The sequence below is a fragment of the Alligator sinensis genome, unplaced genomic scaffold (genome assembly GCF_000455745.1).
Source record: "Alligator sinensis unplaced genomic scaffold, ASM45574v1 scaffold135_2, whole genome shotgun sequence".
In the NCBI taxonomy this organism is placed as follows: Eukaryota; Metazoa; Chordata; order Crocodylia; family Alligatoridae; genus Alligator; species Alligator sinensis.
Genome location: NW_005842067.1, coordinates 2269197 through 2281235, shown reverse-complemented (window position 1 = coordinate 2281235; position 12039 = coordinate 2269197). Strand labels below are relative to the sequence as shown.

Below are 12039 nucleotides of genomic sequence, written 5' to 3'. Positions count from 1 at the left end.
AAAGAGTGCTAGAAAGTCCAGGGGGGTGGCCTAGCTAAGTTTTCCGTGTGTTTTCCAACCAAGGAAAAGCTCTAACCCTGCACAGAGGGATGGGCCCCGGCCCCACAAGGTAGCTCAGATCTTTCTCAGGCCTCTCGGTGATTCCCTGGGTGCAGGCGGTGTCCTCTCCCTCTGGGTTCACACCCAGGGAGAAGAGGGCGAGAGCCTCTGGTATGATGCGCTCAGGTAGTCCATTAACAGACCTGCTCTATCTCTTTGTAGAAAGGAGCATTTAGCCCAAAGACTCAAAATCCAGATGATCCCCACAAACACGTGCTGCATTGTCCTGACTTCCTTAGGAACTGCACATGCACCTGCGTGGGCACCCTTCTGAGTGCTCAGCCATGTAAAACAGCACTACCAGGCCTCAGTGCTAGACCCGACCAGCCAATGGACGTGGCTCTGTGGTTTCCCTATTACTCGACTAACTAAGGTCAGGTGCTAGCTTTTCCCTTAGCCCTACTAGCATGCTACATTGACAAGGGACTCCAAGCATGGACGTGTCCGTCCCCGGAGCAAAACAACCTGTAACAGTAAAAGCAAAGTTTTGTGGGTAAAATGGCCTAAACTGGAGGCTCTCGCCAGCACAGTTCTGTCGGTCCAAGATCCCAAACTGCCGTACCCCTCCCAGAGCCGTGCTGGCTGGACCCTGGGCTCGGAAAAAGGATAGCATTCAGTGCCACTTCAGTGCCATGCAATGTCAGGCCTATCTTCCAGAGACATGTACAGTAGAAGTGTCAGCAGATATAGTCGTAGTTGATTACTAAATGTTATTTATCTTCTGGCCAATTTGTGCCGTTGCTTTTCCTCAAACATTTATGATTATCCATTTCCCCTTTTTGGCATGGAAGAAAGTGTATGCTTAACTTCCCTGAAAATAGTACCATAAATCTAGGAATTGGGAGCAATGGCTTGGTAATCATTTTCTTAAAGAGTATAATTTGGGGACAACGTTAAAAATTATTTTATTCCCTGATGGGAATAGAACAGATTATTTTGGAGTAATTATGATTTTAGAAACAATCCTGCCTCATATCTCAGTTTCTCTGAAATAATATTACAGGTAAGTCCCCAATTTTGTGCTGATTTTAAACTTGTGTTGCCTTCTCGCAGTCTCACCAAGTCCAGTGTATCTCACATGTTTAATGGTTTTAGGATCAGTCACTGAAAGCCCTGGTTAGCCCTACCTACTAGGACAGGGGTGGGCAAAATGCAGCCCATGGGCTGGATGCGGCCCGCCAGGTCATTCTATCCGGCCTGCAGGGCCCCCCCAAAATTCAGTAAATTAATATTTATCTGCCCCTGGCTGCCTGTCATGCGGCCTTCAATGGCTTGCCAAAACTCAGTAAGCGGCCCTCCGCCCAAAATAAGTGCCCACCCCTGTACTAGGACAATAGTGCCACTGATATCAATGGGAGTTTTTCCTTCAAGAGATCCCCAGGATTGGATTCCTGGAAACCTTTTCTCTAGTTGGATCTGGTTTTTATTTTTTCTTACCAGTTTGTTTGAGGGTTTTTTACACTATGTGCCAGTATTGTGTGTGCCAGTGATACACATTTGTTTCCTATCAGTCAAAAGTAAACCTACTAGAGCCCCAACCATGTACTCTATTGTTTGTTCACAATGTGTTTTTCTTTCTTTCTTGATTTTTTCCATGAGCCCTGGTATACAAGAATATTGAAAACTGAGTGTATAAATGAGCATAATACCACATCTCTCACATAAGAGTCCATTCTTCCCTTAATGCACACATTAATCGGGCTTGCATGGGTATATATATACAGGACATCTACATGTGCACCTTAATGCTCATTAGCCTATTTTAATATGCATTAAAGTATCACATAAAAAAACATACTTTATACTTAATGGGCGTGAAACTAGGCTAACGCACATTAAGTGTCACTTAAAAAGCATTCGCTTTAGTTAATGCGCGTTAAGCCGAGCTAATACGCATTTTCCTAGTACCTCGCAATGGAGGGCTCCTATACACGAGCTGCGAGGCTGCAGTGACACTGTAATTCCAGTGCGTCGGAGCAGACTCGATTAATTGAGTCTGCTGGAGCGTGGTAATTACAGTGCTCCAGCAGACTCCAGTGTCTCATGCATCAGTGTCCCCGATAAGGGGTAGGACAGTGGGTGCAGGGGGGACAAGCAGCTGCCGTGGGTCTGACTCCAGCCCTGACCTGGGCTGAGGGCGTGAGTGGGAGCCGCAACAGCTGCTTGCCCCCTTTCACCCCCGAATCCAAGAGGAGAGGCTCTTCCTCCCCACCCCCCCCAATGCACATTGGGAGGCTCATTTTACAACCGAGGCACTAGGGTAGGCGCTGCCTCATGGGGGCTGAGGCCCCTCATAGCTGCACCCCTTCACAAGCCACACTCTGCCCATCTCACCCCACACTGGTGCTCAAGCCCCTCGTGTGGCCAGACAGCACGGGGTAGGGCAAGGGCTCTGAAGGAGAAGGGGTAAGGCAGCGGCTGCCCTGCACCCCGCTTCCCCGGGTCACGCACACACCACCATCTCAAGGAGCTCAGAGGAGACTCCATCCCTCCCCGCCCAGCAGGGGCCGTCAGAAGCTGACCTCTCTGCCCCTGTGACCACTCACCGCCCCGGGGAGCCGCTCTGCCGGCTGTGTGCAGCAGGGTGCTTTCCCCAGCCCCTCCATCCAGCCGGGTCCTGCCCTTCCCAGGGCCCGGTCCATTCAGTCCTGTGGCCCTGCCCTGGGCAGAGGCAGGAGGGCAGGGAGCCTGGCCCGAAATCACCCAGCCCCGGGCAGCCAGACAGGCTCGGCCAGCTGCCCCCAGGCTGCTGGCTGAAGGACAGGGGCTCTGCACAGCCAGTCCCAGGCACTGCTAGGTTAGCCCCAACTGCTGCAGCTGGCACGGGCACTTCTACATGTGCTCCAGGAGCGGGGGGACAGCACTTTAATTAGAGTGGCTCTGACAGCAGCCCTAATTAACGTGCCACTATGTCTCCTATATCAGCGTCTCCGTGCTTAGAAATGGCACTAAATACACTAAATATCAGTTATCTTATCGGTATTGGCCAAGAAAATCTTTATCGGTGCACCACTATATTTATGTGCTGTGGCCTAAATGAGCAGCCCTTGTGTCTGATTTTGATCTTGCTTGTACCAGTGTGAATCTGGAGTAGTGTATACGTATCTCCAGTAGAAAGTGGTGTAGCTGAGACTGGAATCAGGGCTCCAGCTTTCCGGTATGCAAAATAATGAATATTGATGTTGTGGAGAAGGTAAAGAATCCTTAGCGGTGGTAAATCCGGAGAAGCACTCAAGCATATTTAATTACAGACCAATGAAGGCTGCACTGACCGAGCAAATTATAGCTCTAGTTTGAACTTCCTTTTTCCTGATCAATTTCTTTGTCTTCCTCTACTTACTGGGATCAAATGTTAGCCCAGCCTACGAGTCAGAGCACAGTTATTTGGTACCAGGAACTATACATCTTTTTTTCTTTTTTCTCCCATAGGATAATGGACCTGTTCAGAGCAAAAGGCCAGTGCCTCACACTGCTGGAGGGAGCCCGACTGACAGCAAACAGATGTTGAACTTACAGTACAATAATCCAACACGACTCTATGCCAATAACAATGCTGAGTCCAGTTTGCCAGCACAGCTGAGTGGGCTCCATATTGCTGCTTCCCAAAGGTGTGAGAAAAGCTTAATTCATGCACTTCTATTGTTAATGGTTCAGTATGGAATTTGACCTTTTTAATTGCAACTTATACAAAGGGTGATGCAAAGCAGGTATGTGTGTAGAAGTACCAGGCCGTGCTTTGTGGCCTGTCTGTAGAGTATAGGGGTTGTACAAATGCTTTGTGATTTAGAGCTTGCTGGTCCAGTCCCAGCGTGTCAGCAGAGATGTGAAGTCAGCATGGGGGTGAAATGTGAAACCTTTGTTTTTGGAACTGAAGACTTTATTCCTATTCAGAAGGCTGGAGGGGGTGTGGAGGGAGGTAGACGCCTGCTGTACTGGGTGAAGTTCATTGATTGCCCCTCTGGCGCTCGAATCCAATCCACATGAGCTCGTTATAAATCCTGGGAGTGTTAGTGATGGCTTTGTTGAATCAGAACATGTGAACTACAGCACAAGCAGTCCAGTAAGTGATAAGTGGAGGGATTTTGTGTGTGTGTGCTTTTTCCATAGCCAGCATGACTGGTCAATAATCACTTGGTGTGAGCATTCAGACTTGCTCTTTCCTTAAAAGGCAGTGGTCTATTCAGAAAAAAAAACCACTTCTGCCTGACAGTGGCTCTGTTATACCTCCAGTTAACATCTAAACTAACTGACTAATCAATGGTATCAGTTAAAGACATTCTCTGTTTTCTTCACCTTTATATTTTGTGCATGTGGCAGCCCACTGTGTATAATCACTCCTTCCGTTTCCTCTGTACAGCCACTTACTCAGGTTTTCTCTTGATGAAAAGACCCTTACATTTTATAAATTTTAACAAGAGAACAGGAAAACTTGAAACGTTTTCAAAGGAATCTTGCTAAAAAATCAGAACATGCTATTTTAAGATTGTTCTGTCAGCAATTAGCACTTCCTAAAAAGAGTCTGTTTAAAAAATTTGAGTTGCCATTTTCCTTTTAAGTGTGGATTTCAGAAAGGCCTGAGAGACTTTTTTTTAATTTCTTTTAACCACCTCTGCTGGCTGCCACAGGGTCTTCCTGGGAGGGGAGCCTATGTTCATTAGAAAGGAAGAGTCAGATTCAGCAAAACGCATTTCCCCACCCCGAAGAACAAACAAGCATACCTGCTGCGAGCATCTCTGAGCCAAATTCAGAATGAATGTCACTGGCCAAATGGTGCAAGTTACACCAAATTGCCCTACAGTGGGCATCCAAACAATGGCTAACTTAGATGTGGAGGTGGCAAAGAGGTGCATCGTGTTGTGTCATGTTTGTGTCACACATGTGTGTAGCAACTGGATGAAACAGGATAAAACAGGACCTATCCCTGCATACTGCTGTTACTACTCTCCTGGCTTGCACTGAGGATAATGAGTTCATATCTAAATTAATCAACCAAGCTAGTTGGTGCCTGACCCCTGCCACCTCTCCCTCCATGCCCCCCACCCCGCTTCTGCCCTTCGCTGCAGTTCTGCTCCTGCTCCAGGGCACTTGGCCACAGCAGCCCGACCCTGCCTCGCCCCAGTCCAGCCCTGCCAGGGAGAAGTACTGGGAGCTACTGGCCGGGGCAGGTTGGGGCTGGAGGGACCAGAGCCAAAGCAGAAAGTAAAGAGGAAAAGGAACAGCTGAGGGAGGCAAGCTATGCAGTCTTTCCTATGCTCCCCCTAGATCTGCATAGGTGGGTCTCCCCTGTTGTTGCAGGCTTGTGATCTCCACCACACTCCACCAGTTGCAAATGCCCTTCTCTGCCAAACAGGCCATCCTGGCCTGGGGCAGAGGCAGTTCAGCCCTGGCTTCAGCCCTGAGCTCGGGGCTGAAGCTGGAGCTGAGCTGCTGCCTGTCTTGGGCCAGTATTTGAATCCAAGACAAGGCTCTCCCCCTCGCCCCTGTGTTGATTGGTGGGGTGGGGGGAAACCTTGTCTTGGATTCAAATAAATGCAGTAGTAGGCTGGAAAGCCCTGGCTTAGATCCCAGTGGGGGATAAAGCTGATAGATCTAAGCTTATCATACAGAGGTTCCTAGTTTGAGACCTGAGCCCCCAGTATTCACCAGTACATTCCCCAGTTCCTGGTCCTGATGTATTTTGGAGAAGAAGCCAGGATTGTTCTTCTGCAGACTTTCAAGTGAAGCCCCCCGAGATTGTTTTCATAAAAATTAAACCCAATAAACTGGCAAAGTCTAGGTTGGGTTAAAGCAGCTGTTGGGAAAGCAGAGAGAGATTCATGCTTTTAGAAATGAAAACACACACAGCTCAGACGATTATCTTAAACTTTGATGGGGACCAACAGTTTGGACTGGTGTATTTTCACATGTCTCCAGCTGTTACTAACATATACTTCACAAGAACCATTAAAATAGTCTAAATGAGAAATAATGCCCACACCAGTTCCAAACAACATGAAGATTTGTTTTTCCACGTCATGAAGTGCTGCATGCCTGTCCTAATTCACGCTTCAGTAAAAGTATCAGCCACGTTCTGCTCTGTTACCCCTATGCAGCTCCATCGAAGTTAATAAGGTTGGAAGTCCTGGGAACTGCACTGAAATTACTGGGAACAAAATGGGTCTTTTTTGTGTATCTTGGCTAAAAAATAGGGAGATTTAACTTCAGCAGTGAGCAAACATGTTTCTGCCTAATTTTGAACCCCGTTGTAGGTTCAGTATTGGGTCAATGAGTGCAGTGTTTTCCAAGTCTGCAGCCTGCCTGGAGCTGATAAAGCACAGATTTACTTCCTTGTTGAAAACATATCAAGTGAGGGATGAGCGAGTTTTAGCAAGGTTGTTAAATAACTCTGAACTTGTGCGCAAGACACCAGAACAATTGGCACAGATAACATACCTCCCCAGCGTCAGCAACTTCAGCAGCCTCCGACCGCACCCATCTGTACTCAGCAGCAGCCCTCCTGCTCTGTGTATCCAGAATTCATCGGCATTGCAGTCTTTGGAGAACTCAGGAATTGCCGAGCAGCCCAGTCCCACAGGGTGAACTGTGAAAGCAAGATACACACTTGTCTGATCTTGGGAGTTTAGCCTGGAGTTCCTAAATTACATCCCACCACATGCACATTGCGACCAGCCAAATTTTGAGACCCAGATCACTTCCACAACATGCAGTCTTGGGCAGTTGTCAAATGTGAATTTTGTTTGATTTTTGTGTGCATGCAAATACAATGCCAGTGGAGACTGAGTCAGATTGCAATTAAAATATGTTAAGCAGCCTGACAGGATTAAGTGCTCTTGCTGTTTTTAGTATCTTTATATGCTTGGATCCTTGCAGACAAACTGCTTTCACCAAGAAACTGTATTAGGCCTTGGTTTAGTAGAACATTTAAATGCATACCTTAAGTCCATCCCCATTCAGCCAGCACTGAAGCTAAAGTCTCTTTGAAGTCACTGGGACCTACATTTCAAAAGATTTGCTTTGCTGTGTAGGGATAAAGTGATGGATTGGGGCCTGGATTTACTATTTATTGTTTTATTGCAATATCATTTAAATTGCCCCCAGTATTGTGCTGGTTGCCTTGCAGGCAGATGTGAAGGCAGTCCTAGAGGGCTTCCAGTCGAAGCAGATCAAAGGAGAAGGGGGACGGAGCCATAACATAGGACATTTTCTTAACTTGTCTATTTCTCACTTGCTGTGGTCCAGCATTATAACCCATGAACATGCCTTTTAAAGTTGGAATCACCTAGAAGGCAGCTGCATTAGAAAAGGTGCATTCATGTAAGATAACGTCATATCCCACTGGGGCTCTGGCTGGCAACTACAAATAGTATCCCTGATGCCAGATATTCTAGCAAGGATTGGGTGGCTTCCAGTGCCCCAAATCATTAATTTAATGCATTATTTTATGCATTTTTTCAATATGTTCCATGTGTAGCAATTTACAATGCTTTTTAGCAGCTGCCCTCTCTCCAGGAGAATTTGGAACTGGTTGAGTCTTCATTATGTTGCTCAGAAGAACAAGCAACATACACATTTCTCTTGCATGCCTTGCATGACTGTTTCCCTAAAGCAGGCTTCCCCAGGGCAGGGGGAAGGGTGTTTAATTGAATCACTATGAAAATAAGCATGGATTTAATTTACAGCTGTAGAGGTTCCATCAGATGCAGGCTTTTTTGCCTCAAAATGTTTGGGGCAGGTTGCAGAGCCTTAAGCTCCAGGAAGTTTGCCCATCTCTAATCAGCTGATGTTTTTCTTCCTGCACCTGTTCAAGGGTTGATTAACTCTTGACATTGACGTTTCTTTATTTTCAAACAGTGCCGACCCTTTGAGATCTCTTCCACGGAGCAGAAATGGGATCGACATGGAGTCAGATGTGTATAAGATGCTTCAAGATTATGAAAAGCCGGTCTCAGAGCCTAAGCAGTCTGGATCTTTCCGATATTTGCAAGGCATGTTAGAAGCCGGGGAGAATGGTAAGGAAGATGGTGCTTCCAACTGTTTATACCTGGAATGTTTTCCAGTGAGTCTCCCACACCTCTGAAAACCTATGGTTCACAGATTCCTTGTGTTATTTAAAATATCACATGTCCTAACCACAAGAAAACTATCTTAAGGCCCCTTCAAAACACATTTCAGCACCTCTCTTTCCTCTCTAGAGTCAGTTGGCTAGATGTTTTTCACAGCCCTGCTGCTAAAATCCCTTTGACATCATTGAGGCAAATACCATTCATTTGTTTTTATGGCCCACAGATATGCTTAAAGTTCTTCTGAATGAAGAAACTGCTCAACTGGTATGTCAGTGCCTCTGTTCAGAGTTGACCGGCACTTTAGCATGGGGAAAGATGGCTATCCCCACACTGTTAGTTGTGCATAGCGCTTCCCATCAGAACAGGCTAGGCAGGAGTCTATGCTGCCTATGCTAGATTTCTTTGATGAGCTCATACAAGCCTTGAAAGACTGTGGAGTGTCGTCACCCTCCCATTACCACTGTATCCATTTCAGTGATGAGTGGCACATGATGTCCACCTTCTGTAATGGGCACAACCTTGTAGTCTATTGCTGTAACCCAAGAGCACCTTGCAATGTTTTATGCATTTATCCTTAAAGTGCTCTTGCATATTACTGGTGGAAACTGAGGCCCAGAGGGTCTGAGTGACTTGCCTGGGTCCCATATGGAATTGAACCTGGATCACTCAAGTCTTTGCATATTGTCCTAGCCAGTGAACTGTCATTCCTAGCTATCCTTGAAGGCTTGCCACCACCAGCTGACATCCACACCAGCTGTGCCAGAGGTGCAAGTGAGGAAGGCTCTTTCCATGTTTTCATTCACATTGCACATATGGGCAGGGACCTCTGCAACCCAGACTTTAAACTGTTCTGGGTTATATGTAGCTGCATGAACACTTACTTAAGTGCCTGGAAAGGAATGTATTGAGCTTCTTGACAAAGCCACAGCCCTGATTTCATCAGCCAACCTAGTCTGATGTGTCTGGCCCACTTAAGAGATCAGCATTTGCTGCACAGCATTTGATTCTTACAGGCAGAGTGTGTGTTTGTAAGGGAGTGTCTCGGGGATACTTCAAAGGCTGAATTTCCACCCCTCCCGCTTCCCTCTGTTCTCAGACAGAGCGAGTGACCTCAGCTTCACTTGCTTTGCAGAGAGCTGTTTCCCAAATGCTTCTGGCTCTACTGTGTCCTGAACCACAAACCATCTCAGCAACTGACCCTGCCAGCAGCCTTCTTTCACTCTTTATGCTGGAAACTGAAAAGAAACCAAAGCAAAAAAGGGTGCAAGGGCATTGCTTGGTTCCAGACATATTAGGGATTAGCCTCAGCTTAATTCTCCCTCCCCTTATGCGGAGGGCAGCTTGCCTTTAGGCTTCGCATTTGGAGATTTGGAGTCCTGGGCTGAGACTTGTTATCCCTTGTGATGCCACTTTGTAGCTCTCTCCCTCTTGAGTCGTATCCCAAATTTGTCAGGCCTTTTAAAAGAACCTGGAAACTGATTCCTCTTGTTCCTGTTGTTTTGAAGCTCACCTCCTTTGTGCCGAGAGTTGCAGCAAACACCCTTCCAGCAGTAACAGCATCTATGGCAATGAACTTTCAGAGCTCTGGTTACAGGCCTGAGTGCTTGAATGCACATCACAAGTCAGCATTCAAGTCAGCGGCTTTGGGCTGATTTGGACATCCTGTGGAAGCGACCCAGAGTTTTTCCCTATAGGCATCCATTTAAATGTCAGTATTTTTAGACCTGCTGTCTCAGTACATAATAAAATATTATTTGCCTAAATAAGTGGCATTTATGTAAGGGAATGGATAGTCCTGAGAAATGTAGGAACGGAAGTCAGAAGGTCCTAGTTTGATTCCCAGGTCTGCAACTAACTTCTTTGATAACAAATGATTTAATATAACCCAGGTTTGCCAGCCCTCAACACTCACAAATCCTGAGGCAGACCCCAAGAACCATGACATTTTAAACAATAAATGTTGTACTCTTTTTATTTGCATGTAGAAATTTGGGCTTTGGGGGCTCCATTTTTTCAAGGTTTTCTCTACAGTCAGGGCTATAAATGTATTTAATAAACAGAGATCCTCTCCTAATCACATGAATTCAGGAGCCAGAGAGTTCAGGATCAAATTGTGAGAGTTGGCAATGTAGTAAGCTACATTTTCCTTGCCTTCCCTACGTGTTAGATGATCCATTCTGACCGTAAAAGGCTGCTGTGGGACTTCATTCACAAGTCTCACACTGACATCAGTACATGCAAGAATCAGTGGATCAAGTCTGCACATTTGTAGAGACCTTTGAATTCTTAAGGGTCACGGTGCTCTGGAGATGGCAGTGGCTTTTGAGAGTCCATAAGAGAGTTTGCTGACCTCCAGCTTTGTGGCCACAATTGGCTTGAGCTGAACAAGTCCTGCTCCCCTTTGCTCCAAAGCACACAATTCCAGTCAACTACATTCATACCACTGAGGTATGGCTCAAGGATGGAAGCCAAATCTGGGGTTCTCTCCAATTTGCTGTCTCACTTTACTTAAAAAGTCGCTACCAATCTCCTGCCAGAGGCAAGCGGCTGTGACGGGACAAATGGAAGCCCCAAGGGCATCCGCTGAACGCCGTAGGTGGCACAGCTACAGAGGGACTGGGTGTCTTCAAGAAAATGATAAATCTGTAGTCATGGGTTTGTGACAGAAGGCCTGTGCATAAGCTGTCACCATAGCAGCTATTGACATTTTCAAGGACTGACTGGCAGGAGAAGGCCCTTAAGGAAAGCACGAGCAGTAGTAGCCCAGGCGTGAAAGTTCCCTGGCATTCTAGGGTGGCACAGTGAGCTGGCACTAATACCAGACTCTGACCATACCTTCAAATCTCCCCACAAAGTACTAATCGTTCATAGCCAAAAGCCAAAACTTCCTTACTAGGAGAGAGAAAGCAGAAAGTGACTGAATCAGTGCTTGGTAAGGACTGTATTTTCCTCCCCTTCTTTCATGATGGAAGGTATTGAGCACGCAGGGACCTTACTTTTTACAAGGCTTTAACAGGGTGTTTTAAAAGCGCAATACCATTTGAAGAATTGTCCCCTCTTCTCCTTCATTAGGGGTTTTGCAATGCCAGCCTCATGGTATTGTGGCAACACCTTGAATCAGGGTCTGGAGCTATAAAATTGATAACCGATACCAACCAGAAGATCAGCTAGCAAGTTTCTGGCCTATAGCCAGCAACATCCTTTCTCTCTCAGTCAGGTTAAACCTGCTGCTCAGCTCCTAATGATTTTTACATTATCATGACGCAGTCTGCAACAAAGCTAACAACTGTGGAATCAGTTTTGGGCCCTGTATGATTGTAAAGTTACTGAGGTTTATTTAATAAAAGATTTAAAATTAAAGACTCCCTTCTGAAAGGAGACTTAGGCAACATAAAACTCAGATCATTATGGATTTTTTAAATCTGAACTTTTATTTCCTTTAGCTTCTTTCTGTATTTCACTCGCCGTAGACAGTTGAAATTAGACTCTTTAGTTTCTCTCAAGTTTGTTTTCTAACTAATTATCCCTCTGTGCTCTGATGCAGAAGTATTGGGAATTGTCATTCCTATGGGGAAATGTTTCAGTTTAAGAGATTTGGTTTCATTTGGAATCTTTTAAATATCTGAAAAAGCTTCTAACCATCTTAGGGGGGTAAGTCCTTCCTATTTCTTTTTCTTTATACCAAAATATAGACAGTTTAGGGGGTCCAAGTTTAGGGTGCATTTTCTCTTTAAAGTCATGAGCTCCATGACTTCAGTGGACTTGGGGTTTCATCTGAAGATCTGGAATATATGTGAAATGTTCCAGGTAAAAGCAGTGTTTTTTTCGTAGTCACGAACAATACCACACTGTGCCTCTAATAAGAAATCCTTCCTGC

At 45.9% G+C, this 12039-nt stretch overlaps 1 protein-coding gene across 1 annotated transcript in view; it reads left to right on the top strand.

The window, feature by feature from the left end:
- The window catches only part of PDLIM4 (PDZ and LIM domain 4), a 90899-nt gene that overhangs the window by 72701 nt on the left and 6159 nt on the right, over positions 1-12039 (top strand). The window contains exons 4-5 of the mRNA XM_006023570.2: positions 3529-3707; positions 7951-8108. Coding sequence (XP_006023632.2) covers positions 3529-3707; positions 7951-8108 — 337 coding nt within the window. The remainder of the gene's footprint in view (positions 1-3528; positions 3708-7950; positions 8109-12039) is intronic.